Source organism: Dunckerocampus dactyliophorus, chromosome 18, assembly GCF_027744805.1.
Source record: "Dunckerocampus dactyliophorus isolate RoL2022-P2 chromosome 18, RoL_Ddac_1.1, whole genome shotgun sequence".
Classification (NCBI taxonomy): domain Eukaryota; kingdom Metazoa; phylum Chordata; class Actinopteri; order Syngnathiformes; family Syngnathidae; genus Dunckerocampus; species Dunckerocampus dactyliophorus.
This window is the reverse complement of record NC_072836.1, coordinates 15,183,817-15,211,411: the sequence shown is the minus strand read 5'-3', so window position 1 is coordinate 15,211,411 and position 27,595 is coordinate 15,183,817. Positions and strand designations below refer to the sequence as shown.

General features: G+C 41.3%; 1 protein-coding gene across 12 annotated transcripts in view; it reads left to right on the top strand.

Moving 5' to 3' along the window:
* The first annotated feature begins 209 nt into the window (after window positions 1-209).
* The window catches only part of nfixb (nuclear factor I/Xb), a 213,468-nt gene continuing 186,082 nt past the window's right edge, over window positions 210-27,595 (top strand). For 4 of the 12 annotated variants that reach the window (XM_054758694.1, XM_054758681.1, XM_054758686.1 and 1 more), the window contains exon 1: window positions 292-363. In XM_054758694.1, coding sequence (XP_054614669.1) covers window positions 307-363 — 57 coding nt within the window. In that variant the 5' untranslated portion in view covers window positions 292-306. Of the gene's footprint in view, window positions 364-14,202; window positions 14,818-27,595 lie in introns of those variants that run through there. The other 8 variants (XM_054758691.1, XM_054758688.1, XM_054758683.1 and 5 more) reach the window with 6 other exon arrangements.

The following is a 27,595-nucleotide window of genomic DNA, read 5'->3' as shown; positions in this document are numbered from 1 at the left end:
CACATGGCAGCGAGAGCAATTGGACCAGCTAAGCGAGAGGCACAGCTGCTTGGAGAGGACTCTGTGGCATTTCTGTGTCCCCTCTCCCTCCAAATACAAACACACACACACACACACCAGAGCACACATACAGTATATACTCACACACACACACACTCTACCACTCATGCTGTAGCAGCATCCTAGTTACAGATAGCTCCTGATCATTTTTTTTTGTCCTCCCATTGACTTTGTTGACATATTCATAGATTTATCAGCAGCCCCAGGAAGAGGATTCTGGCGTGGGAGGCAGCGTGGCAGTGTGGAATGGCGTGGGAAAGGTGGCAGCTGTGTTATGACTTCTCTGCCAGGTCATGGTGCATGGTAGGATGGATGCCTCCTGTCTCTCTGTCTCGCTCTTTATCAGTCTGTCTTGCCGTCCTTCTTCTCACTTTGTGCATCCAGTCGCTGCAGAATGTGACAGAATGTTTACTTTACATGTTGTGTGCGCTGCACGGTTTCCACAAAGCTAAACAAAAGGCGGCTATTCAGTCATTTGCTATGTGTGTTTGCTGGCTTTAGGGCATGGCAACACCAGCAGTGGTCTGCTTTTAGCACATGGATTAAGAAACCATGTTGATATTTGCTTGTCATTCCTTCATTTGAAATTTGGAAATTTTTACCCCACATTGTTTTTGTCAACTTTGACTCCATTTTTGACTCCATTTATTTATTCATATTATTGAATAAGCTGTACCCAAACGACAGTGGATCCCTGCACATTCACGATGCAGCATTCACAGACCCGTAAATTTGCAAATTTTTGGTCAAGAATTTGTATTTATTTCTCTGAAAACAGGCGATTTTTTTCCCACAGATAACACATCTCATTCACCATATGTTTGGTAATAATTTATAAATATGTGGCAATAAAGGTAAAATGTACAGCATACATGTTCCACTGTTAGAACGCCCACAATTTTTACATCTTCATCTCTTTATCTTTCACTGTTTTTCATCAAGCATTCAGATTTCACACTTTGCTCAGTGGTCCTTGAACGCACCATAGTTGTGCGCTGAGATGCAAAAGTTTGTTTGGCGACGAAAGCACAAGCTAGCGCTAGCCTGACAATCAGGCTGACTGCGATTCCATCTGCTCATCGATCATCTTACATTATCATTCATTAGTGGTGAGTAGCTGTACATTTTATACTTTAAATGTGTTTGATAAGTGTGTGAGGCATACTTAGGGCTGAAACCTGGATTGTGCCGTGAGTGAACAATGGCAGTTGAAGAGAGAAGGGGATGGTTCTGGAGCTGAATGACTGACTTACAGTCAGGTGTGACAGCCGCAAGAGGATGCTTTAGGCTTGTGACAACTACTGCATGTGCTACTCCTGTGTGATTCATTGAGGTAGAATGAGATCGAGAGCTTGGTGAACTTGCATACCTTGAACTTGCGTGTTGGACCCGCTGTCTAGTTATGTTAATTTAGGCTGTTCAGCCTCCCAGGTATGTTCTTTATAAAATTGTGTCGCTGAATGACTCTTAATGTGTTATGTTAACATACAAGACACCTATTCAGTCTGTTGTTGTGTGCTACTGTGTAGGTGAATAACTTACCTTTCCAGATACAGTGTCCCTTCTTGGTCTTGGATTTTATGAAATCAATTTCCAAATAATTGTCTTCATGCGGCATTTTTCTATTGGTGCGACTCACGCTTAAGAAAATAGTGTACAACAGTCACTTTTATTGCAAATGTTGAGGAGGAAAGAAGGTTTGAGGAGGGGGCGAGCCATGTATCAAAAATAGACATTTTTATGGCCATACCAATCACTTGTTTTTGCGTGGTCTTGGACGGAACCCTTGCAAAATGCAGGGATTTACTGTACTGTATTTACTTAATCAGTACACATCTTTATTCGTTTCTTCCAAAGTTGGTAACCTGGTACATGTTGAACCCTGGACTTCACCAAGAAATACAGTGAATTCTGGACTATAAACTGCTAGAGTTCCCATGATCCTTAGAGTTCAGATTCAGGAAGTAATGAATTGGAGTTGTCAAGTGGATGCTAATATCACATTTTGAAGTCTTAATGCAGAGATTGTGTTTTGATCTGACAAATCTTAAGTAAGTTTGATCAAGTGTAGAATTACTACAGCTTCTGCTTGGACTGCTTTGGCGGAAGCTGTTGAATTCTGAAGAAAAACAGCGTCTCATGTCTCATCACCGGAGCTAACGAGTGACACTGGGAACACCGAACGTAGGTAGGATTGCAAGTTTTATATTTTTTTTCTGTGTAATGTTACAATGTGGACGGACACCTGCGACTTACAAACAAGTATGTATGCACAAGCAATTTTTTTCTCTTTAAATTTGGTGAGTGCAGCTTATATTCAGGTACTCGTAATAGTCCAGAATTTACGGCCAGCTCTGCTTCTTCCTACTGCTTGTAAAACTGCTGTAAATGTTTGGATTTAAATCAAAATTTTGACTTAGCATGTTTGAACTAAACATTCACAAGCAAAAAAATGCACAAACTTCATATGTACTTCTCGTCACAGGACAATTTGGGTGAGCACATTAATGATTGACTACATCAAACCAATCTAGGTCTTATCCCAAAGGATGATTGTTTTTAATTAAAACCCACCAGAGGAAGTACATTTTTATTAAGGCCACCACGGAGAGATAAACATGCAGTCATATTTTGTGCTCATTTGAAATGTTTCCTCTTTACCTGTGGTTTGCCTCTCTATCCAGTAATGTATCTCTGCTACAGTATGTTTACTTTACAGTATAAGCCATGTTGCATTGATTGCTGCGGTGACTTTTCTTCTGCGTTTATGACCTTCAGCTGATTTATTCCAGATTTCACATATTGACAACATCAATCACACTACTTTATTTTATTTTTTTGCTTATTATTTCCCTCTGTGTGGCGCATGGTGTTGATCACAGAAGTGTCTCGAGGCCTGACACAGTTTGTAAACCCGAGGGTTCCTCTCGGTGCCAGCCCGCGTCTCCTGCCTCTATGTAGGGCATAAGTAGACCCTCTGCTTGGGTGGGTGGGAATGTGCAGGGGGAGGGGGTGAAGAAAGAGGGCGAGTTAGGGAGGGATGGCAGCCAGAAAATTGGGGCCCCATGCGGGGATGCAGGAGATGACGAGCGGATTGGAGGCGTGGAGGTGTTACAGGGTGCTAGGGGGCACAGAGAGGGGCACGGGCTGGGCATGGGCAGCCTGGCAAAAAAGAGCAGTCCTCCATCTGTGGACACTCTGTGCCTCAGTGACACAAACATTCTGCAAGGATCTGACACAAGTCGCTTGAAACTTTCTCAACTTTTGTTTGCACGGCTTATGTTTTTTTTCATTTTGTCCATAAGAGGAACTCAATGGCAAATATTGTTTTCAAAGAGCAGATCAAGCTTACTGTCTGTCACATATACAGTGGTATGAAAAAGTGTTTTCCCCCCCTCCTGATTTCTTTTTTTGCATGTTTGTCACACTTAAATGTTTCAGATCATCAAACAAATTTAAATATTAGTCAGTGACAACACAACTGAACACAAAATGAAGTTTTTAAATGAAAGTTTTTATTATTAAGAGAGAGAAAAACTTAGAACCCCCCCAAAATCCTTTTTAAAACATTACATGACTGAGATGAATTGAGATCTGTCAGTCTGGAAAAGGCTACAACACCATTTCTGAAGCTTTGGGACTCCAGCGAACCACACTGACAGCCATTAGCCATAAATGGCGAAAACATGAACCAAAATGACCCCAAGAGCGCAGCGACGACTCATCCAAGAGGTCACAAAAGACCCCACAACAACATCCAAGGAACTGCAGACCTCCGTTAAGGTCAGTGTTCATGACTCCACCATAAGAAAGACACTGGGCAAAGACCACCTGCACGGAAGAGTTCCAAAACGAAACCCACTGCTGAACAAAAAGAACATTAAGACTCAATTTTGCAAGAAAAAAATCTTGATGATCCTCAAGGCCATTAGGAAAATACTCTGTGATCTGACGAGACAAAAGTTGAACTTTTTGGAAGGTGTGTGTCCCATTACAACTGGTGTAAAAGTAATGCTGCATTTCAGAAAGAGAACATCATACCAACAGTAAAATAGGGTGGTGGTAGTGTGATGGTCCGTGGCTGTTTTGCTGCTTCAGGACCTGGAAGACTTGCTGTGATAAACCATGAATTTTGCTGTCTACCAAAAATCCTGAAGGAGAATGCCTGGCCATGTGTTTGTGACTTCAAGCCGAAACCAACTTGGGTTCTGCAGCAGGGCAATGATCCAAAACACACCAGCAAGTCAAAGTCCTGACCCGAATCCTATTGAGATGCTGTGGCATGACCTTAAAAAGGCGGTTCATGCTCAAAAACCCTCCAATGAGCCTTATATTTTTGCCTAATTTAATAATTAGAAATGTGTGTTTTCATTGACAGGACATTTGTCCATGATGAGTGCATGACAAGCTCGATTGAGCCATGCTCTTAACAGTTGCATGGACGGGTGGAGGGTCCTTAGATATCTGTGCAGATTTGTTACTCTGATGGATATTTTCATTTTTACAAACTCTTCACTCAGCTTTACTGAGACCAAAAATGGAGACAGATCTCGCTTCCTTTTCATTTTGCGCTCTTTTCTTCATTTTTGTTTGCCGCCTCTGCTCTGCGTATTCCTCGCCTGCACCCAGGGGCGCTGTCAAGGGAGTAAAGGTTACGACAATTCCTAGTCAGGGGCCCCAAAAAATAAAGATGTGGCGACAACAGCCCACCTTGGCCCATTTTTTTCACGGGGCCCAGAATTCCTGGCAGCGCTGCTCCCTGTACCACTACACTCGCTGCCCCCTTTCTTCCTTGTTAGCCCTCACATAAGATTTGCCGCGTCATGTCCCCATCAAAATAAAGTATCTCCTCTGCCTGCATGGATTCTGGTCGATGTCGGTAATAATTTATAAATGCATGATAATACAGGTCAAATGGACAGCATACCAGAACACCCACAATTTTTACATGTTTATGTATTTATGCTTCCCTGATGATATCTTTTGATCAAGCGTTGAGACGTGTTTTCTGTGGAAATAAGAATATATATTTTTGGACCAAAAATCCACAAATTTGTGGGCTGCGAATGCCGAATTGAGACACTGTATTGCTTATATCTGCTTAGGTTTTCAGCAGCCTCACAGGCTTCACTCAGTCAGCCAATTTGCTCAGCGATGATTTCATTACAACAATCATTTATGAACATTTCACTGTGCATTAAAAAAGCCTTTATCCAATATTATGTGATTTGGATGATATTAGGTGTATGTATTCAGGATCAGAGGCAATGATTTCCACACCAAGTTTCTCGCAGTGCTGATCCAATTGTGCATTTGGCAGCAATTTAATGGGAAATCACTTAAAACGCTGATATCTCTGACAAATCTGATCAGATCAGCTTGTCTTTTGTTGCGCTTATGTAGGATCTTATTACATTACACAAGAAATTCTGGATTTGGATCAAAAATGAACCTCCGTTTAGCCATGAAGATTCTTGTTTGCATTTGTTCGCTCACTGATTGTGAAGGGCAGAGGTTTTTTGGGGGATGTGAGCTCAGTCTGTCAAAATACAATCTTTTGGAACTTTTTCTTGTCACAAATAATCAGGTGCTCCATTGCCCATCTCACTGTCTTCTATCCACCCCCAGACATACCCTACCATCAGTGGCCGTTTGCCTCCGCCTGGCTCCTCCCTGTCCTTTCACCGGGGTGACCCCGCCGCCGCCTAACGATGTCTGTCTATGCGGTTCCCCTTTACCCTGATATCAAACCACTTCCCACTCTACAAAATCAACATTTCCACCAATATCTGGTGATCTTCTGTGTTCCTAATGTCTTTGTTTCTAACAACACAGATCATTTGCTTTTCTGTCCCCTTGATTCTCCTCGTTTTCCGCTATACACCGCACAGATGTCTGGCTTGGCTTGCAACAGCTGTCTCGCCATGTGCCACTACCAAGTGTTGCCTTCAACTGCAGGGCCCAGTGTGGGTGAGTGAGTGTGTGTGTGTGTGTGTGTGTGTGTGTGTTCTCCTTTTTGGGAGGAGGGGTGTAGTGGATGGCACAGGGTGGATTCGTCATGAATATTCATGTTCTCTTGGATGTTTCACCAAATAGAAAATGGCACCACAGAGGAGACACCATTGGAAAAAATAGAGAGGGAAAAGACCGGATGATAGGGAGAAATAAGGGATGGGGATGACAACGCCTGTCAACCCTCCACTTTTACTTGTGAAATACTGTATTTTGCGCTTCTCTTCTGTCGCCACTCCCATTTTAATACAGTAGTTTCCCGTAAATGTCCCTTATTTTAACTCTGCAGGTGACAATAGTGACAGATATGTTATTCCCACAATGCAAACACTCAACCCAAATATACGCCAAGTAGAATTAAAAATATAAGAGAGGGAGGATGAACATTTGGTGCCCTAGTGTGGTATGGGCATCAGTGTTTGATTTCAAACAAGCACCCTGGTGTTTTTTGGTTTACCTTGAAAATTACTCAAAAATGTTGCCTTGGTTCGCTTACATTTCCCGGCTAGCATCTTGTCATGTTATTAATACACTGCGTGAGTCCAACTGTGTTCGTAATGTGTCTTTATGACAAAACTTTAGCATGTTAGCATGCTCTCAAAGTCCCTCCCTTTCTTATGGGTCACGGCTGCAAAATAACTCTCAATGGAGCCAAAGAAAGTTGCATAAAGAAGATGAGAAACGAGAAGTGAAAAGAAATTAATTGTAGCAAAGTATGAAGGTGTCATCCTTTTGCTGTTTGTCTTTGTCAACAATCAAGTCTTCAATCAAAGTAAAAGTGGCATTACATGTTCATTTATCCCTATCATTCGTCTTTTCAGTGTATTTACAGTAATTCCCTATTTTACTGTGGGTAATTCATTCCCGACCCTGATAAGTAGGATTCTTTATTTATGAATGGAATATTTTCATCGTTAGAGCATAGAAAACCTGTTTACAACCTTCTAAATACCTTTTTTTAACATTATTAGAGCCCTCTCGATTTGAAATAACACTCCTATTGTCACCTTTACACTCATACTACCCAATATAGTAGACATAATAACAGAAAATAAGACACATTAGACATAAATAAGACATAACATAAACTTACACGTTAGCATTTGGAGAGCACTGTGTTTTTTGTTCCTACGGTAGCTATTGTCTCATCAATGTAACATCACTAACACCCAGTGACCAATATAGAATTATTCTTCTGAATACCTTACATTTGTATTTTTGCTATGCTTGATAATGCTTAAATTAGGCCAACAATATGTCAGATGTTCTTAAATATGCATATTTTTTTCCACTAATAATAGGCCCTAGTCAACCACGAAACAGCGATAAATTATGAATTGGTTTATTTTGAAATCCCGTGATAGAGTGAAGCCACGAAACCCGAGCCGCAAAGTAGCGAGGGATGCATTTCAAATTGTTTTCTGCATATAAAACTATAATGGTAAAACTACAAAAACATGTTTTGTGCTAACATTTTGGAGTGTCCGGAATTGATTAATTGGGTTTACAGTATTTCTTATGGGAAAACCTGATTAATGACGCTAACCTAGGTTCCACTGCATACAGTCCTTTATATTACTAGTTACTGGTTATTTGAAAGTAGTTATTTTTATTACAGTACATCCCTGCCTTGTATGGTGAAGGTAATAATCTACACAGGCAACAATGGAGAGGCTCTTCTTGAGAAACGATACTCGTTCAAAATGAAGACAGCAAATAGAAGAGTGTGTCCCGTGCAGGATGAGAGAAGGATAAGGCTCAGAAAAAAATCGAGAAGGAGATGATACACACACACACACATACACACACTTAGACTGTTGGGGTGAGGGGCAGCACATCTAAGTGGACCAAGGCCCTTGTGGCTCTTCCTCTCGCTTTCATAGAGCGCCAAAAAAAGAGATTATAGCAGCTCTGCTTTCTCCTATGGTGTTGATGGTGGGGTGGAGGATGTTGGGAGCGTTTGGAGACCCTTCCCCACCTCCACGCATTTTCCCCCCATCACAGATGATACTTTTCAGTGGTACGGGCTGGACCCCAAACCAGAGGAAATTGTACTATTTCACTGCATTGGGCAGGGGTGTCCAAACTTTTTCCACCGAGGGGCACACACTGACAAATCAAAAGACTCGTGGGCCATTTTGAAAGTTCTAATCCGGCAGATTTTCTAACAAATTCCATTTGAAGCGTGCTTCTCAGCTTTTGTGTTGTAGGTGACATGTATTACTGTAGATCCCCACTTGGGTTTCGTTCCAGACTTACCAGCGAATGCTGAAATGGGTGAGTAATTGAGAATGTCATTGACCCATGCCGTTGTTCTCTCGCAGCACAATCCCGGTTTAAGCCCTAAATATGCCTCACACGCTTGATAAACACATATGTATATGTGTATAACACGTGCAGATATTTAACACTCCTGAATGATAATATGTAGGATCATTGAGGAACAGATGCATTTATTAAGCTCTATCTGCATCTGATACGTTTCACTCTGCCTCACGCAACTATGGGGCTTTCAAGGACCTCCAAACACGGTGAGAAATCTCAACACTTGACAAAAAAATACATTGTCATAGAAGCATAAACATGTAAAAATGTACTTATATTCTCACTAATTAAAAAAATTATTACCGACTTAGGTTGAATGAGATAGGTTCTCTCTGGGGAAAAAAAACAACAAATAAAAAAATAACCAAAAATCAGCTAATTTTCAGGGTCGCGGGGATGCACGGTATTTCCATTAGTATCAGCCTATCAACTTTTTCTCATGACCTTCCGCCTTTTTACTCCTTTTTCCCGTTTTTGCTGTCTTTTTTTTCAAGGTTTCTTATGTAATTGTATTTTTAGAATAATAAACGTGCTGCACATGCCCACCCCCCAGCCGCGCGTTGGACACCCCTGTTAAAAGGGTGTTCCAAATCGTCAGTTTTTAAAAAATGTAGCACTATGAATGCATTTATAGCTCCGTGATGGCAGCAGCTTCACGGCAGTTTCGTAAACACCCACCTCCACACACATGCTCACATATCTACAATCACAATTACGCACCAGTTCTCACTTTCCCCGCCATGAACGGGGCAAACGGTGAGTTAATCAGACCTATAAAAGCCTTTTTTGCCAGCAGAAGATAAGCACTTTGCTGGTAGTCCTGCCCTCATGAGAGCAGCACTCCTCTAGCTGGGCATTGTCGCTGCCTGATAAGGGAGGAGTATGTAGGGATACCCTGAGAGATCCAAGCCGGAGCACACACACACACACACACACACACACACGTGTGCAGGCTCCTCTGAGCATCACTTAGTCAAATCCTCTGCAGAGCCAATCAGCAAGCTGCAGGGCCCGAGGCTCCACCAATCAGCCATCTGCATCAGGAGTTGTTAATTTCACCACTCTGCCTGCAGGTGTGTGTGTGTGTGTGTGTGTGTGAGAATATACACTCACTGGCCACTTTATTAGGTACACCTGTACAAGGTAATTGGATTCAAAACTATACAAGCTTGTATCAAACAAGTGCTTCTTAAAGGAAAACTGCACTTTGTTTAAAAAAAAAAAAAAAGTTGCCCATCTTCCACCATCCTTACGTGAGACATGAACACACGTCTTTCTCTTTTCTGTGCCTTCTAAAGATATAAAAAGAGGTGGCTAGCTTATGCACTTAATGGAACGCAAATATTCCGCCTCTAAAGCCTTCTGAAAAAACTTCCAAAAACCTCCAAAATCTGCCAACAAGGCTCTGTTGTGACCTGCATACAAGTATTAACCAAGCTACAGCATTATTGTAGGCTCCAACGCCGAGTAACTACTTTTCTGGCGGAGTGACACCTCGCCACACCACACTGGCTAGCTAGTAGCCGGCTAGCGATTTGCTTCACCACACACTCGCTCACATTGCCTCAGGCCACTACCGAAAGGTAACGCTAGATATTGGCGGTGCCGCTACTGCTGCTGAGGTGTTGTAATAGCGGGCTTTGTTGGCAGAATATCATTAATTAGCTGCCTCGTTTGTTTGTTTGTTTTTATTTATCTTTAGAACGCACAGAAAAGAGAAAGACGTGTGTTCATGTCTCACACAGGGGTGATGGATGATGGGCATAATAAATAAAAGAAGTGCAGTTTTCCTTTAATGCTGCTGTTCCGTTCATGATGCATTCAAGTGCACTGGTGCGCGTTAGGGAATAGGACGGGAAAATGATGACGTTACTGCGATGTCACCTTGTCAGGTGAATCTGAAATGTGATTGGTTAAAGAAACAGCCCCAGTAATGACAGTGTGGAAGTGGCATAGGCCGGCACTCCTGATTCTGAAGGCCCTAGGCGGATTGCACATAGCAACGCATAAAAGCTGAAATCTCATTGGACAAAAACAAAAAAAAGAAACACATACATGTACTGAAAACAATACAACTGAGAGACATGCTACCAAATGAAGATAATAGCCGGTTGGGAAGAAAATTTAATTTCATAGACAAATACTGTACTTGAATTGAAGTTGTAAATGTAGGTCAGATAGTGTGTAGGCCAGCAGAGAAGGCCACTGCTGCGTCCGTAGGCCATATACCTGTCAAGCCTCCCGTATTTTACCCTTCTTAGCCTGCACCCTCCCATTTTAATAGTTTATCATATGTTTCCCATTTTTTCCCAACTTTCATGAAAAATAAATAAAATCCTCTCCGGTTCTCTCAGAGCAGCACCGCTTCCAGCCCGCTCGGCAACACTCGGTCAACATCAGCATGTTACGGAACATTTGCAATGTGAGTCATTGTAATTATTTGATTCAATTCAGCTACAATAACACTCCCATCTCTTTAATTGCCATTGTTCACGAGTTAACAAGCTAGCTGCACAGAAGCGCGGTCGTTACAGTTATTAAACACATTTTAAACTGGAAAACGTGAAGGTACTCACCACGAACGAATAATAATGAACGATGGCAACAAAGGTCATGAAATTGTACGGCACAGCGTGAGCTGATGCTTTTAAGCTTTAAAAACATGTGATTTCCTTCTCCTTTTTCTTTACATGGGACACTGCTTTCATTCACGCCATAATAGCGACTCCCGGCAGCAAAGGTTTTTCCTCCCTTCTACATGTAAGTTCAACCTTTTCTTGCGGCCTCATTACCTTTTTCAGGCGATTACGTTTCCTGCCAAACTCCTGAGAAGGTGCAGGACATTTGGCCGACATTGTAGGGCATAAATACAACCTCAAAAATCACAAAAATGTGCAATTCGAAGACTTGCAAGTGAATGAAGGATGTGGCGCCACCAGCAGGAAGTACAAGGCGCAAACGAGCCATTCAAACCTCACACCAACATGTACTGTCTTCTGTTTTATTATGTGGTCATGGATTATGCTGACATTTTATGCTTTATTACCACACATTTACACTATAATAATAAGTTCTAATTATTACAGACTTTAGGGTGAATGAGTTACAGTTTCAGCAAAAAAATTTGGGCAGGTTTTCCCTCAACTCATAAGAATATTTTTTTTAATTTGAAAAATGAACGACTATGCAGGGATCCACTGTGTTTCGGGAAATCCACGAGTGAGAACAACCACAATGCCAAGCACTAGTCAACTTGGGACATGGGGGAAAAAGGTCACAAACCCGTCAAATTATAATAAGAGAAAGTTTGACCCATGTTAAAACACATCGGCCACCGGTGTTTTCACATAAAAAGTAGATTGAATACTCATGCGGTCCATCACGGTGGAGCGCAATGCTTGTTTCTGTGGTCAACCCAATTTCCAAGCACACGCTTGCTTCATTTAAAACAAATGAAGTGCTGTTTTAGAATATAGAAAACACATCATGTACATAGAAGCTTTTTTTTTTCACTAACAAAGCTCAAATAATCATTTATACTCAAAGTTGAGTCTTGTCGCACCCTTTTAAAAGTCCAATACATTTAAAAGGGTGGTTTGGTAATTAAGTAGAGAGTGTTAGCTGAACTAATTAAGACCATACTGCATATGAAAGATGAATCAGTCTATAAGCTACTTGAAGATCACATGCCGTGATGGAATGTGTAAAAAGGCCCCTTTAAATCACACATTAGAAGCTACAAATGATTCTGCGGCGTCATATACAGCGGGTCTACATTAAGTATTTGTCACAGTTATTTTATTATGAAAGCCTTTCTTTCATAAATTCTGTGTTGTTTTAAAACACTTGGACTGCATGCATTTTCATAATATGTCACCCACTTATTATTAACATTCCTGGAATAATCAGCAGAACTGTTAAATGATCAATGTTTTCATCCCTGCAATCACATGAAATCGTGCATATTGTACAATATGGACATATTAAAGAATACAAAGGCAGTTTTGTTGATATAGTTGGACTAAAAACAGTTTTTTTTCCCATCCCAGGGAATAACACTGTAATAGTTTTCAAATATAGCCTGAAGTCGCACCTTCCCTGCATTTCACTTTGTTCATACAATCAGTTAATGTTTTATATTATTTTATGGCTGCAATATAAATCGATAAAACTATAAAGGCAATTTTTGGCTGATGTCAAATGCGGCCCATTCCCTCTCAAAGAAATGAGAGAAAGGTTCTCGTGGCGCTGCCAAGGTCAACATTCCTAAATGGACCGTTGCCCAGAAGAACTTTTGTCTCAAAGTTGGTGTTAAAAGCTCCAGCCAAGGCTATATATGTATTATAGATATACACTTAATGCAGTATATAGAATAGATGCCGCGGTGGACTTCGCAAGCGTGCGTTCCTCACATCCGAATGCGCGTGGAAGAACGCAACACACATGAAACCAAACCATTTCAACGTATAATGTTGTACTTATAATATTCTATTCACTACAAATATGAAATATTAGTTCAAAACTCAATAAATCCGTTAAAAAGCTTGTTTTTTTTTTTTGCTAAGCAGATTATTGAAGCGGCGCATTAAGCTTTTGGGCCTTATGGTTATTAGAGCAAGCTGAAGAGTGTTTTTTATGGTTCAAGATCACACTAAGGCCAAAATAAAGCCAATTTTGACGTTTGACACCTCATTCATATTTTACTGATGAGATTGTATCGTATTTTTAGGAGGTGGGTGGGGAGGGGGGGGATTAGTATTGTTAATTCGGCATTGAACGTGTTTTAAATGGTGGGGGAGTCATTTGTTCATTCAAAATGTATTTTATTCTTGGCTGGACATGGCATCATTTTAAAGCGCATATATTAAAAGTCGAATTCATTTCAGTGCTAGAGGCTTCAGTGACAAATCACGGCCTTCCATTTTAAACACGAATAAAGCCATTTAAAATGCACACAACTGCAATTTTCCATTTTGCACATTCTCGTGAGGGACCTTAGTGACAGCATGTAAATTCAGAGCAGCCGAGTTATTTTTTTTATCTTTAATATTATTATTTATGTGTGACTTTTATTGCTTTGAAATGACGATTGACTAAATTACACGTGCGTGTTCAATTACAATGGAAAAATTGTAAAAAAATAATGTAATTTACTTCATTTAAAAAAGGAAATTAAGTGTTTGTTCAAGAAAAGGGAGTGACTGCTTTTTAAAATATTTTCACATTAAGCTAAGTATTTGAAAAGTAATCAAAACTCACTTTTCCACCTGTCTTTTGCACACTTCTAATATAGGCTGTGATATTAATGCATTCATTCTTCATAGCACTCACCCAACTACTCCAAATAATATTATATTCGTAGCAAATAAATATTTTGCATCATCCTTTTCCACCCCAACGTATTGCCTCTGCAGGACCAAGCAGGGCCCAGCAGCAAAGTGAATACAATACACTTTTTGGGGGGGGGTTACTAGGCAATACTGTGGCCAGTAGACCATGCAGTTTCAATATATTCCTATAAGGAGATCAATTCATCCATTGCACTGCAGATTGCGTCACGTGTCACACCTGCCACTCTTAGTCCATTAAAAAGGAGCAGCCTAAATTGTGATATAGGTATAAAAACGATTATTTCCTTGGGACGTCCTTATGCAGCCTCGGTTAATCAGTGAAATGACTTTAACTGCTCCCCTCTCCTGCGTATATTGCATTTCACCCCCCCTCTCCAAAAATAAAGTGTTTTTCACGAGCGGCACCGCGGCACCCGAACCGAGCCCCGCTCCCTCCCGTCCTGTGTGTGTGTGTGTGTCGGCCCAATAGTTGCGCTGTCGCCGGCGCAGGCTGCTAATCCCCCTGCGTCCATGCTTTACTCTGAGCCGGTATTTAATTCCTCTAAACCCCCAGCTGCCGCCCTGCTTCCTCACTGAGCACGACAGACAGTGCACCGCTGCGGTTATTAATAATTCAGCCGCCCTCCGCTCCGCTCGCTCCGGCCGCGGCTGCAGGAGGAGACGGCGCGTCCCCGCTCCGGTTCGGTCCGTTCTGTTTTGGATCATGGTTCAACTTCCGCTGAGGCACGCAGGTGGACATGCACGCACGCAAGCTGGTCCGCTGAGCGGTTCGGCAGAGAAGTAGACTCCACAACAGTAGCCAAAAGTGGACTTTCATGGAAATATGACGCACCTTGCATGAAGAAGTCAGGAGGCAGCGGACAACTTGGATTACAGGCTGCAGTTTACGTTTGAAAGCAATGTTTGCTGGCGGTGCCGGAAGACCCAGCTGAGAAAGAAAGCGAGCTCCTTTTCTCACACGAACTTTTTTTTTTTTTTTTTTTTGGAAGCCGAACTTTTTTTTTTTTTTTCTTTCTGGAGTTGAAAATGGGTCTCTGAGCTTTTTGGCACCTTTCCCTACACCACAATGGTACGTGCTGTGTAAACCAATAATTTGCTCTTTTGCAATTTGCATTTAATGACATGGAGTTTAGAGTTTATTGCAAGTGTGTGTGTGAGTGTGTTATTTACACGTGTAGATGAGTGAGCCAAGGTCCCACCACATCACTTTTACAAGGTTTAAAAAAAAAAAAAATCTATAGGTATTCCTGTTCCGCTGAAAAAATGACGGGTGCCACATTTTAATTCATTAAAATCAATCCAATGCAGGTCAAGATATGCCAAGCAATGAACGGAATGTCATGAAAGAACATCTTTGTGGTATAGTGACCCTCTTGAAATTGTTTTGCATCATATTATTATTCTTTAGAATTGTTATTCTAAATTGTAATACTAAAAATCATATCCAGTGGTTGTATGCTGGCAAAAATGTACAGATTGTTGCAGTCCCGAAGGCAAACCCCTGCTCAGTGGTGCCCCCTGGAGAGTGAGAAATATGTGCCACCAGTGTATGATTGACAGGAAATGTGGTATACATTAATCCCTCGTTAATTGGTTCCGGATCACAGTGCTAAGTGAATTTCCGCAATGTAGGATTCCTTATTAATAAATGGAATATGTTCGTCCTGTTTACGACCTTCGAAATACATTTTTAAACCTTATTAGAGACCTCTGGACAAGAACTAACACCCCTATAGTCACCTTGACACTGGTATGACCCAATATAGTCGTCCAAATAAGCGTAAATAGGCCATTTAAGACACAAATAAGACTTGTGTTTGTGTGTGTTACTATAAATTTGTTCCCGAGGGGACCTGAGTGAGGGACGGACAGGAAGTGGCGTCGGAGGTAACGGCCGCAAGAGTAGCCGGTGTTATTATTAGGGATTATTGTGCCTTTTGTGAGATCATTCAGGCAGGCAATAAAAGCCTGTCTGGTGTTTGTGTGTCTCACCGAACTTTACGGTAACATTACTGACATCTAGTGACCGATGTAGAATGAATGCGTCTTTTGAATGCCTTGTATTTGTATTTTAGTTCATTTAGCCATTTTTATGCTGGAAAATGCTTAATTTAGGCCCAAAAATGTAACATTTGCTTATATGTGCGTACTTTTTACCAATTATAGGCCATATTCAACCACAAAACAGAATTCATTCTTAATTGATATATTTTTGAAAAACCATGACGGAATGGCGTGAAACCGTGAAATTCGAAGCACAAAGTGGCGAGGGACGACTGTAAAACTATGAAAATGCCATATACCGTAACGCGCACACGTAGTTGGCCATTTTGGTTTGGAGGTGACATTTTTGAGAAGATTTGGGGCCATTTCCAGTTTTTCTTCATTTTCTGTCTGTGTGTGGGCTGTATTTCATTTCATCTGTGGAATATGGGGCGGGCTTCTTATGGTCCCCAAGCCACATTTTGGACACCCCTGTAAAAGCCCTCCAAAGCCTGCGCCATTACAGAGCTCTGTTTGGGTTCTCTGGGCTGTCCTGATGAGGTCTTCATGTGACCCCCAGCGTCCTATTAATAGTTCCATACGCATATATCATATCATACGGTGGAAACAGACAGCCAAAAGACGCCTTGCAGTCGTTTGCAAAGGTGAAACAAGTGAACCGCTTGCAAAGTTTTACCGTCTTTGGAAACCTGGCAGGAAACGGATCATTCCTCTTCCAAAAATGCACCTTTTTGTGTAATTATGCAGAATGTATCCATTATGCATGGGTGCAATTCAACAAAATTGTCAGCCGCCACAAAGCCGTGCGTGAGTGCTGCGTGTGCACTCGCCACATTTTCTACTTATTTTACAAATTCCACATACGGGACCATTTAATAAATAGAACCAAAATTGCGTGTCGCTTACAGATGAGCTGTGATATCTAACTCGCACGTCGTTGACCCTCAGATGAGAGTTCTATTTTCTCCCTTTTCCAGCCTTGAACTTGAGCCAATAGTTAGGGGAACCTCCCACATACAACCTTGGCGCTTCTAAGATTCCAGCAAGGCGTCTTATTTGCACATGAATATGGGAGATTATTAGTATGAATAATTATTTGTTTACAAAAATCCAAGCTAATGTGGCAGCTGTTCAAAAAAAGAAAAATGATACAGAATTCAGGACAAGCCTCTTGTGGGATTATCTTGATTTGTGAGTCTCCTACTAGAGCAACATGACTTAAAAAAATAAAAAAATAACAGGATGTTAATACAGTATCGGTGCCAAATAATTTTGTTGTGTGTTACTTTAACGAGAAGGGCAGAGAAGCATTTGTCAATCAGTCTCAAGTCTCTCTGCAGACCGAATCTCCCTCCGTGACACACAAACGCCACTTTCTTGTCTACATGATTTACATCTATGGCAAGTTGGTGACTTGTCCAAATATGCTGCAGAGCAAATGGGACGTGTAACCTCTTGCCCCGAGGCCGTCGTAAAACTGTAAACATGTTTGCTCCCTAAAGTTATAATTTTTCCAAACTTCATGAAAAGGAGACGCGTTTTTGGGATTTGATTTAAGGATAATCCACAAGTGCTGCGTGCGTAATTTAGACAACTTCATCTGCCTTATACCTAAGGTTTATTTATTTCAGGCATGCTTAACATCACTGGTTCCATTTGCTCATATCAACACGTCCACAATGGAGTAGGAAGAAGCTAAGCTTGTTTACTGATATCAAATGTAATGAAACCCTGCACATCAACCTGTTGTTTCAAACACAATTATATTGGCACCTCAACCGCGGGACCGAATTTCACCTAAATAATGAAATGTTTGATTGTACAAACAACGAAATGAACATAAGAGGCTGATTTTGTAAGTGAAATAAAAGTGCACATGGTGGCTTAATGGTGAGCATGTTGGCCACACAGTCTGGAGATCGGGAAGACGTGGGTTCGAATCTCCGCTTGGGCATGTCTGTGTGGTGTTTGCATGTTCTCCCCGTGTGTGCGTGGGTTTTCTCCTCCCACATTTAAAAAACATGCATGTTAGGTTAATTGGCGACCCTAAATTGTCCATGGGTATGAACGTGAGTGTGAATGGTTGTTTGTCTAGAAGTGCCCTGCCATTGGCTGGCGACCAGTTGACCCTAATGAGGATTAAGCGGCATAGAAAACGGATGGATGGATGCATCGGTTTCTTTGAAAAAATAATATTAAATAACAATAACAAGCTCTCCCGTCAGTGAAGGATTGTTTTAGACCGTACATTAGACCGTCGATTTTTCATACTGTGCGCTAAGCGACGTTATTTTCCAGACTCTCACATCAGACTTACGTACATGGATACTTCTCCACGAATGATCCGTGTTTTGTCAGGTAATGTTGCGTCACATTTGCGCTTTTGACCAGTGCTACAGTTTGAGACACAGCGGTTTGGCACTGGGTTCTGGAAGAATGAACACATAGTGGTCCGTCCGTTCGCTTTTAAATGTTCGGTTGTCTCTGTCAACTTTACTTTACTTTCTGGCAAGCCACGGTTCTCTCATTCTCTGTCACGTAACCGTAACACCTGAAGTAATTACACCCGCAAACTGCTGCTGCGATTGGTCAGTGAGCATGATGATATGTTATCATTATATTTCCCATTCACTTCAACTGGTCACGGATCGGTAAACGGCCATTACTGGGCCCGTATCGGGACCGAGGTCCACCATTTGGTGATGGCTGTTTTACATATTAACACTCACACTAGTTGAACCGATTGTTTGTATTGGAAAAACTTTTTTGGGGGGAAATAAATTAAATAAAAATACCATAATCAGTTTCAGGTTCAAACTGTCGCCGTCGTGGGTTTTAAGCATACCTGTCAACATTTGGATTTAAAAATGACGGAAATTAACCCAACTGCCAACTGTGTTGCAAGCGTGCTATTTTACTGCCGTGCTTTTATTTTGAAGGCCTGACTTTGGCACCGACAAGATGCGTTACGGCAATGTTGCCTGAGTGAGTCTGGAGCCGGAAAGGATTTTTTTTTTCCCCCCTGAAGGGTAAAATTCAGGACAAAATATTCCAACTGTTAAAACGGGAGGGCGCCGGCAAGGAAGGGCAAAATCCAGGAGTTTCCTGGGGAAAACGGGAGCGTTGATAAGTATGGTCTTAAGTGAAATTAGCAGCCATCCAAGTGTAATAATAAGTATGCAGTGCCCTCCAGAAGTATTGGAGCAATGAGGTCAATTCCTTTATTTTTGCTGTCGACTGAAAACATTTTGGGTTTGACATCAAAAGGTGAACATGAAACCAGGGAGCAACATTTCACCTTTCATTTCCAGGTATTTACATCTCAATTGGTCGCACAACTTACAATCTGAGTCCCTTTTGTTTGAACCCATCCATTTTTCCTGTGAGCAACAGGTGTGTTTTGTTGCCCAGGTGTGTCCTACTACATTACTTATTCAATCAAGAAGTAGCAGTGAATGTCTGTGCTCAGTTTCTGATTGGCTAGGATAGCTTTTGGCTGTGAAAATGCATGTAGAGGTGAAAACAACATGAAAACCAAAGAGTCGATGGGTGAAAAACAAGCAAAAGACAAACAAAAAGCAAGACAACATGCCCGGAAGCAATTATTTGGTGTAGGGATGTCCGATCGGATAATACCGGCTTCCGACGCGGTTGCCGTATCACGTTCGTAACCGTGGGCCGCTCTCCAACACGGTCGGTGCGGGAAGCCGCTCGACTCATGCCGCCCGCAAGAGGAAGAAAACGCAACACCACCATGCAGACATGTCCGCGGTGTACTGTGGTGAAGTTAGTTTCACGTTGGACGTTGGATATTCGGCTCTGTAGCTACAGCGCTAGTTTCCCCTCACTGTGCCCTGTGCCGTTGCGCGGGGATCTCGCACACAGTGATGGAGCTACGTGGTGGCTGTGGCCACCCTTGGTCACTCTCCGGCCCCCCCACTGGCCATCTGGACAATTAAGGTATGAACTTATTGCCACCCCTATGTGAGTAATGGTCTCACCTTGGCCACCCCAGTGAAAAATCTCTGGCTCTGCCACTGCTCACACGGGAAGTGCTGCTCTAACCGCAGTTTGTTTACACTAGGGACCGTCAATAAATTACTATTGCGCCGAAGAGAGTTTGTTAAAAAAAAAAAGCCCATATATTATAAATTACACACCAGATTGATTTATAACCGTGTCAGATGATTAGTCCTACCCTAAAAGTATTATTATATTTTTTCCAATTTTATTTTTTATTGGATTCGGGACCTGACTCACAGAGGTTTGTTCCAAAAGCCAATCAACATTGTTGGCTTTGTGTAACAAAACAAGTAAATTCAGCAATACTTTGGTTGCATTATTTTTAATGCTTTGAAGAGCTGTTTTTATAACCAGATTTAATTCCACAAATTCATGTTTGTAGCAAAAGCTTATTAGAAAAAAAAGAAAAGGATCGGATTGGAAGCTTAAAAAAATCCAAACATCCCTAATTTGGTGCGCACGCTCGCCCATGACGTTTTCTGCTGTGGCGTGTGATGGTTTTAAACATTTCCAAAAAATCGTACGACTTACTATGCGTTGGACTTCAGACGTTAGACTGTAGCTGCGTGTGTATTCTACCACCTGATTGCTCTTTTGGCTGCTGATGCCAATGATGTCATCCTGCCATGTATACACCGAAATACATTGTTATGTCTGTCTTGCCCCGAGAAATTTCCCAGGAAAGTAAAAAAAACAAAAAAAAAGCAGTATAAAGGCGAGAAATACAATTGTTGTTTTACTTCCCAACCTTTTCTGGGTACGAGCACGGTTGAGCGTGAAGGGTAATAAGAACGCAAATTACATTTCCTGCTTTTGACATGAACGTCATTATTTTCAAATGCAAATGTTGACAGGTATGGTAAGTAGCGTTTAAACACAGATCATTTTGCACCGTACGTTGCACTCTTATTTTATTATTATTTAGTATACTAGGATTTAGTATACTACTGCTGTACTGAAATAAAACTTCGGGTTGTGAGTGTACAGCGTGGAAAGCAGTATAGATTTATCGCCCTCTGAAAGTAGCCATTGTTGCCGAAACACCAGGCGGCACAAGTCAGTACACCTCACAGTGAACATGTCAAAACTGTGTTGACATGTTGCAAACAGGTTTTCTATGCTTTAACTATGAAAATATTCCATTTATAAGAAAGGAATTCTACTTTGCAGAATTTCACTTATCACGGTTGGGTCTGGAAGCAAATAACTGCGATGAACGAGGGTCCTCCCAAGAGGACGATTCCGTGCAGGTGCACGCAAGTCATAGAATTCTCCTCACCAGTTCATAACATAAATAAATAGGATCGCTCCATATGATCCAAAAGCCAGAACCCATGGCGGAGTAAAGGTGTGACTTATTCAATTATTTTGAGCTGGTTCTCCTTATTTCCTGTTGTATACTATATTATTTTTCTGCCACTTCCTGTTTTGTGCTGTTTTCAGTCATCTTTGCCTCTTTCTGAGGAATCTGCCAGTCGCAGCTGGCCCTCGTTTGTAATCAGCGGGCTTCTTCAGGAGAGTGTGTGGTCTTTGCTGTTTGCTGGTTCGTTGTCGGACTCCTGTGATGGTATGCAGTCCGCTGCTTCACCTCTCAATACTTCTGTGTATTTTTTTTTCGACCCCCACAGTGCTTCATTTTTTTGCACTGTTGCTTTTTGTTAGTGTTTTGCCCGTTTGCACCTGGTTTTGAGGCACTTAAAGACCTTTTTTTACCCGCACTACGCTCCTGTCTCTGCGTCCTGGTGTCACAACGGTGCCTAGGCATGGCAGCGTCTCTTGTAAGTAATAGCGACGGCCGCCGGCCCTTCGCAATAGAAAGAATCACAACGTCTCGCAATAAGATGGGAAATAATCCATAAAGTCAGGGAAATTTCAGCAAAGCCGTGAGCGCAGACCAGTGGTTGGCTATTGGGACCACAATGTTACCACAACAAGGCTTGACACAGGCCACAATTATGTTGTTGCTCACATGCCAGCTATTTAGACAACAATGACATTTTATTTACCGATATACAAGCTGTGCGCTGACTACTCTAAAGGATAACCAAGCTATCATGTGTAGCATGAACCCTTTTGAGAAGAAATACTCCAGTTTAAATGATTGCTGACATGTAGTGAAGGGGTTACCAACTTATTATGCTCAACTGCATGCACAGCCCAATGTTACAAATATTCCGATTGTTGATAAAATGTTGTTGTTTTTTCTGAGAAAATATCATTTTTTTCTGCAGAAAACACATCTCCTTCACCATAAGTCACTAGTAATTTATGAACATGTGATGATGTCCAGCACCCTGGACATGCACGCTGTTAGAAAGTCCACAATTATTACAAGTTTAGGTCTTTCATGCTTCGCTCATGTTTTTTTCCTCAAGCGTTGAGATTTTGCACTTCGTTCCGCGGTCCTTGAACGCGCCGTAGTTGTGTGCTGTGACCGGCTACACCGTCACTTGGACTCCATCTGTTCATCAATCATCTGGCATTGTCCTTTATTAGTTCCATTTTGATTTAAAATGCGTTTAATAAGCGTGTGAGGCACATTTAGGGTTTAAACCTGAATTTGTCGCGAGTGAACGTTGGCATGTATTTTGTCAGTGTTGATCATTTTATAGTGTGTTTATAGTACTTGTTCTACAAGTAGGTCAAGCAAAAACATCTATTTTTTTTTTCCCCCCAGTCTTACTTTCTCTCAGCAAGAGCCTGCAAACACGGTTAACCCCCTCGCGCTTCCACCCCGGCTTCAATTACTTTGTCAAGTCTTAACTCTCGCATTAATTGGTTTCGCAGGACATCCAGGCGGCACACCAGCTGTGTAACAAAGTCATTTGAATCTACTTAATTTGGGAATGAGTTGCTATCTACTGCTGTCTCATTTTAATTTGGGGAGGGGGGGGAAAAAAAAAAAAATCACAGCAACAATACATGTATTTTCTCTCTTCTTTCGGGCCTTAATGAGGAATTAGGGCTAATAGCATTATTCATTAAACGGAGCTTGCCAGCTTTTTATCACTGTAAAAATATTAGCATACTTGTTTGAATTTCCAGCACTCTTTTAAGCATCCATAACCAGGTTTAGCATTTTTAATAATCTGGCATCGAGTGTGTCTCACCAAACTGAATGCTCAAACAGGACCAGTGGCAAGCCCCAGAAACACAGTAAAAATCCTTTTAAACGCACACGCACACTGCTCTAATTACCCCCCCACCCTCCCACCCCAACCCCCCCGCTTTCCTCACCTCTTTAGATGCAGGTGTAAAATATCACATTTTCCCAGCATTTCTCCCTGAGGTGGCGCTGGCTTGCGCTCACACGATGCCAATTTCCCTTTTCATTCCCCCCCCAACAAACAACTTCCTCCGCCCATCCTTCCTGCACTTTGATGTGCTTGCCACATCTGCACAGGTTTGTTCGCTTGTTAGCAGGTGAAGAATGAGGACACAATTAAGACGGAATGAAGTGGGACGAGGCGAGGCGTGCGTTGCGCTCCTCGGCGGAGGCGTCGGGTTCATTGCCTCAAAATGGCAGCCGTCGGAGGGCTGTTCGCTAATTGTGAGGGTACCTGCCTCTCATGAATGCTTTGAGACAGCCGAGACCCAGGTGGTTTGTGAGCTGGTGTGTGAGGAGCATGAGAGAGACGGTGAAGGGTGGGCCGTATGTATATGTGCTCTGATTAATCCAGCGCCATGAAACCTGGCCAACTTCAGCATCCCTATTAAGAGCTGTCATGCTTTATGAGGGGTGGAGATAACTGAGCAGGCGGATGAGGTGCTGCACACATCAAAATGTATGCTTGCTTCACCGCTATCTGACATCTCTGTCCAGTTAATGATGATTTTGGACTTTTTTAATATGCAGTAAACCCTCGTTCATCGCAGTTATTTGCTTCCAGACCCAACCGTGATAAGTGAAATTCTGCAAAGTAGAATTCCTTTCTTCTAAATGGAATATTTTCATAGTTAAAGCATAGAAAACCTGTTTGCAACCTTCTAAATAAAGTTTTTAACGTTGTTAGACCGCTATTTACCCAATATAGCAGACGTAATAAGTGTAAATAAGGCATAAATAAATAACGCTTGCTCATGTGTGTTGCTGTAAATGTGTTCCAGTGGTAGGGGAGCTGAGTGGAGGTGGACGTTGGTGTTCAGAGTTGAGTTCTAGCTTAACAGCCCAACAGTTGTCCGTGTTAAGGATTATTGGGCCTTCTTGTGAGAGTTCAAACCTGCAATAAAAGCTTGTTGTTCCGGCGATCAGGTCCTGTGCTTGTTACATTAACATTACATACAGAAGACATACGGTCTTCTGAAGGTCTTATATTTGTGTTTTAGTTCATTTAGCCATTTGTATGCTTGTGATGTATGAAAATACAAACATAAGGCATTCAGAGAACATTACATTTAGCAGGGATGCCCATTATGTCGATTGCGAGCTACCGGTAGTTCGGGTCGATCGCGTAAACGTCGCTTTGTAGTCGGCTGACATTAAGCTCCCCTCCTCATTCGCTCTTGCTCCCCCGCGGCAGTGGTGAACAGACGTCTCAAACTACACACAGAGATGCAACTTTCATTTTCCTGTTATTGATGAGCCAACTGGGCGGTAGGATGCCTTTTTATCCATAACAAAAGTTGTCCGTTCACTTGTAGCGGTTAGTCATGTAGAAAAAAAAAAAAGGGAATTCTTCGAGGGCTTTGATGGCGTCATGAACTCCACTAAAGAAATGAGTGTTTTTCGACTCTTCCCTTTCTTGAACGATTATTTCATGATGAATTGGAAAATGTGCCATTTGCTGAAAGCTTTTTAATATGTGGCCTGGACTTCGGCTGCGTTGTCTTTTGCGTAACCATTTTCATGTCTTGTATATCGGGAATGTTTGATCACAAATGCTAACTGTAATACATGTTAGTAAGAGTGTGCCTAATGAACGCTACATGTCATGTCTGTTTTGACTGACATGTTACTTATGTACACAACTATTGAGGAATTATGTGTAATTATCTTTTTAGCTCGCAGGCTGAAAAAGTGTGAGCACCCCTGATATATATTATCTGTTGTGGCTTGTGCGCCTTTCATGAGCGGGGCCTGGGAAGTGACATGCGTGACGTCAGCTAGCTAAAGTTGACTGTTTAGCTGAGTGTTATCAGTGTGGAGATTGCAGTGACTGGCGTGAGTTGTGGCCGACAGCAGCTCCTGTGTGACACATCGGAACGTGTTTCTCCATGTTAATAAACTGATTTGAAGTGCATCGGGAGTCTGTCCTTAACCACAAATGGCATTACAGTAGTACACTAGATGTCGGTAACGTTGCGTTGATGAGACAGTGGCCACCGCAGGAAGTACACTGTCTATGCTAATGTGTGCGTTTGTTATGCTTTATGTCTAAGATGTTTAATTTGCTATTATCTCTACTATATTTGGTAATACAAGTGTAAAGGTGACTATAGAAATGTCTCTGGCACAATGCCTGGCACGATAACAAATTAATCGCACAATAAATGAAAATGAAGACATTTTGCCTGCCTTAATATATTGCCATGTGCATGCGTGTCTGTTTTCCTTGTCTCTAGCCTCCAAACGGGCAGGAAGAGGATTCACTCTGCATTGGTTTCAGCATCATGGCGTGTTTGTTCCAAAGAACAACAGCATGAAAGGAGTGAGCCCTGTTGTCCGTCATACAGTCTCTTTTGTCTCATTGGGTGGAGGCAGGGACAGTAGCATACAGAGTGTAACGTAGTAGAATTATATTAGTAGATTGCAATACATTGTTACCGATTCTTTCAATTGTACTTTTCTTAAGAGTAAAGTTAAAATCTCGTCTTGTTCTCATAGGCCCGATCTTGTGACACCCTTAGTTATTTCGTGTCCAGGGCGATTTTAATAATGCTAAAAAACATTAAGAAGGTTGTAAACAGGATTTTTAGGTTCCAACTACAAAAAATTCACTAGTCTGCAACCAATTGACGGCGATAAGTCAAGCAGTCTTCCTTCAGATGAACTTCTTGCTTCTTTTTGAGATATTTTTGGTTATTCTTTTTTGTATATTTTGCATCCATAGATTGTCTGTCTCCAGAATTAGGGTTTATTTATTTATTTATTTATTTTTTAAGCTGTTATCTTAGCGTGATATAAATCCCCCTGGTGGCAATGGGATCAGGCAACAAAAGAGAACACTGTTATATCCTTTTATCTCCTTATCTGCTGTTGATAACAGCAAACATTTAACTATTTATTTTCTCAACTGGAACAAAGTAGCAAAGACCACTCATGTTACTTTTATTTCTACATTTTTGTAAAAATGTTCTTTTAGAATGCTGATGTCTTAAATCAGGGGTGTCCAAAGTGCAGCGCAGGGGCCATTTTTGGCCTGCAGCTGTTTTTTTTTTTTTTTTTTTTTTTTTTTTTATTATTCTGAAAATAGAATTTTACAAGAACACTAAAAAAAAAAAAAAAAAACGGCAAAAAATGGAAAAATCAGCAGCGATTTTTAAAAGAATAAAGTCAAAATATCAAGAAAAGTTTTAATGTAACGAGAAAAAGTTGTACATGGAAATATGAGGAAAAATAATTTTAGTAGCTTGAAGTTGAAATATTATTATTATTATTATTTTTTAAGTCGTAATATGAAAAACAAAGTTGCAATCTTTTGGAAAAGAGTTTCCTGAAAAAGTTCAAATGTTACGAGAATAAAGCATGTTGAAATAGTTTGAAAATTAAAAAAAAAGCAGAGAATTACGAGAATCAAGTCAATATTTAGAGAAATAAGAAAAAAGTCAATTTTACAAGAATAAACTTGTAATTTTATGAGGGGAAAAATATCATTTTAGCATAGAGACGAAATGTTAAAGAAAAAATAGAATATTTTTTTAAATGGTAGTATGAAAAACAAAATAAGGTAATTTTTGGAAAAAAAAATTCCCGTGATATATTTTCCAGAAATAAAAAAATTGAAATATTTTGTAAAATGAGAAAATCAACAGCAAAAACGGGGGAGCACGAGCCAAAGTTGATACTAATATGATTTTTCACCTACAGCACAAAACAATATATAGAAGTTGTGTTGCTTTACAAAATTTCAAAGTTGCCCTTGCGTCCTTTCATTTTTCCTCGGTGGAAAAAGTTTGGGCACCCTGTCCTAAATGCCGCTGCAGCTGTAATCTCAGCTACACTGCAACAGCAAAAGCATATTCCCCAAATTATTTTTTATCATGTGCACATTTGTTGCACATATGTTACAGAAGTGACCTGGGTGGTTTTATACACACATTGTTAACACTTTGCATTGGTAGAACCTGGCAACCCTCCGAGTCATACAGCCACCAATTAACGGGCACGGTGTTGTATGTCAATCCTCACAAACATGCCAACACCTGAGATATTGCCTTTTTCTTTAATACCAGAGATCATAGGAATGTGTGTGAACAGGAGAACGCAGTAAGGCTGACATGGTGGATTGGGAGTGGGTTTGAATGTACTGTAATGCACTGCATCGATTGCCACTTGCTGGCAATGCACCTGTGAGGTGTAATCTCTTTGGGGTATTGCCTGAAATTTCGGCGTGTAAGCCACACCCATTCGATTTAGAGGACAAATCTGATTTGTACATATATAAACTGCACTGGACTATAAGCCACACATGTCCACATCATAAAATGCCCTACTGTGGTGAGCACTAGTGAGGCCCAGGCAGCTCTTTGACAGCAGCCAATCACGAGCTATGAAAAAACTACCGACGAGCTTGTCAACCCATTAGAAATGGCAGGAGGTCATGACTCAATACAACAGGTTTGACTCATGGTGTCGTCTTACAAAGAACACTAAACACGTC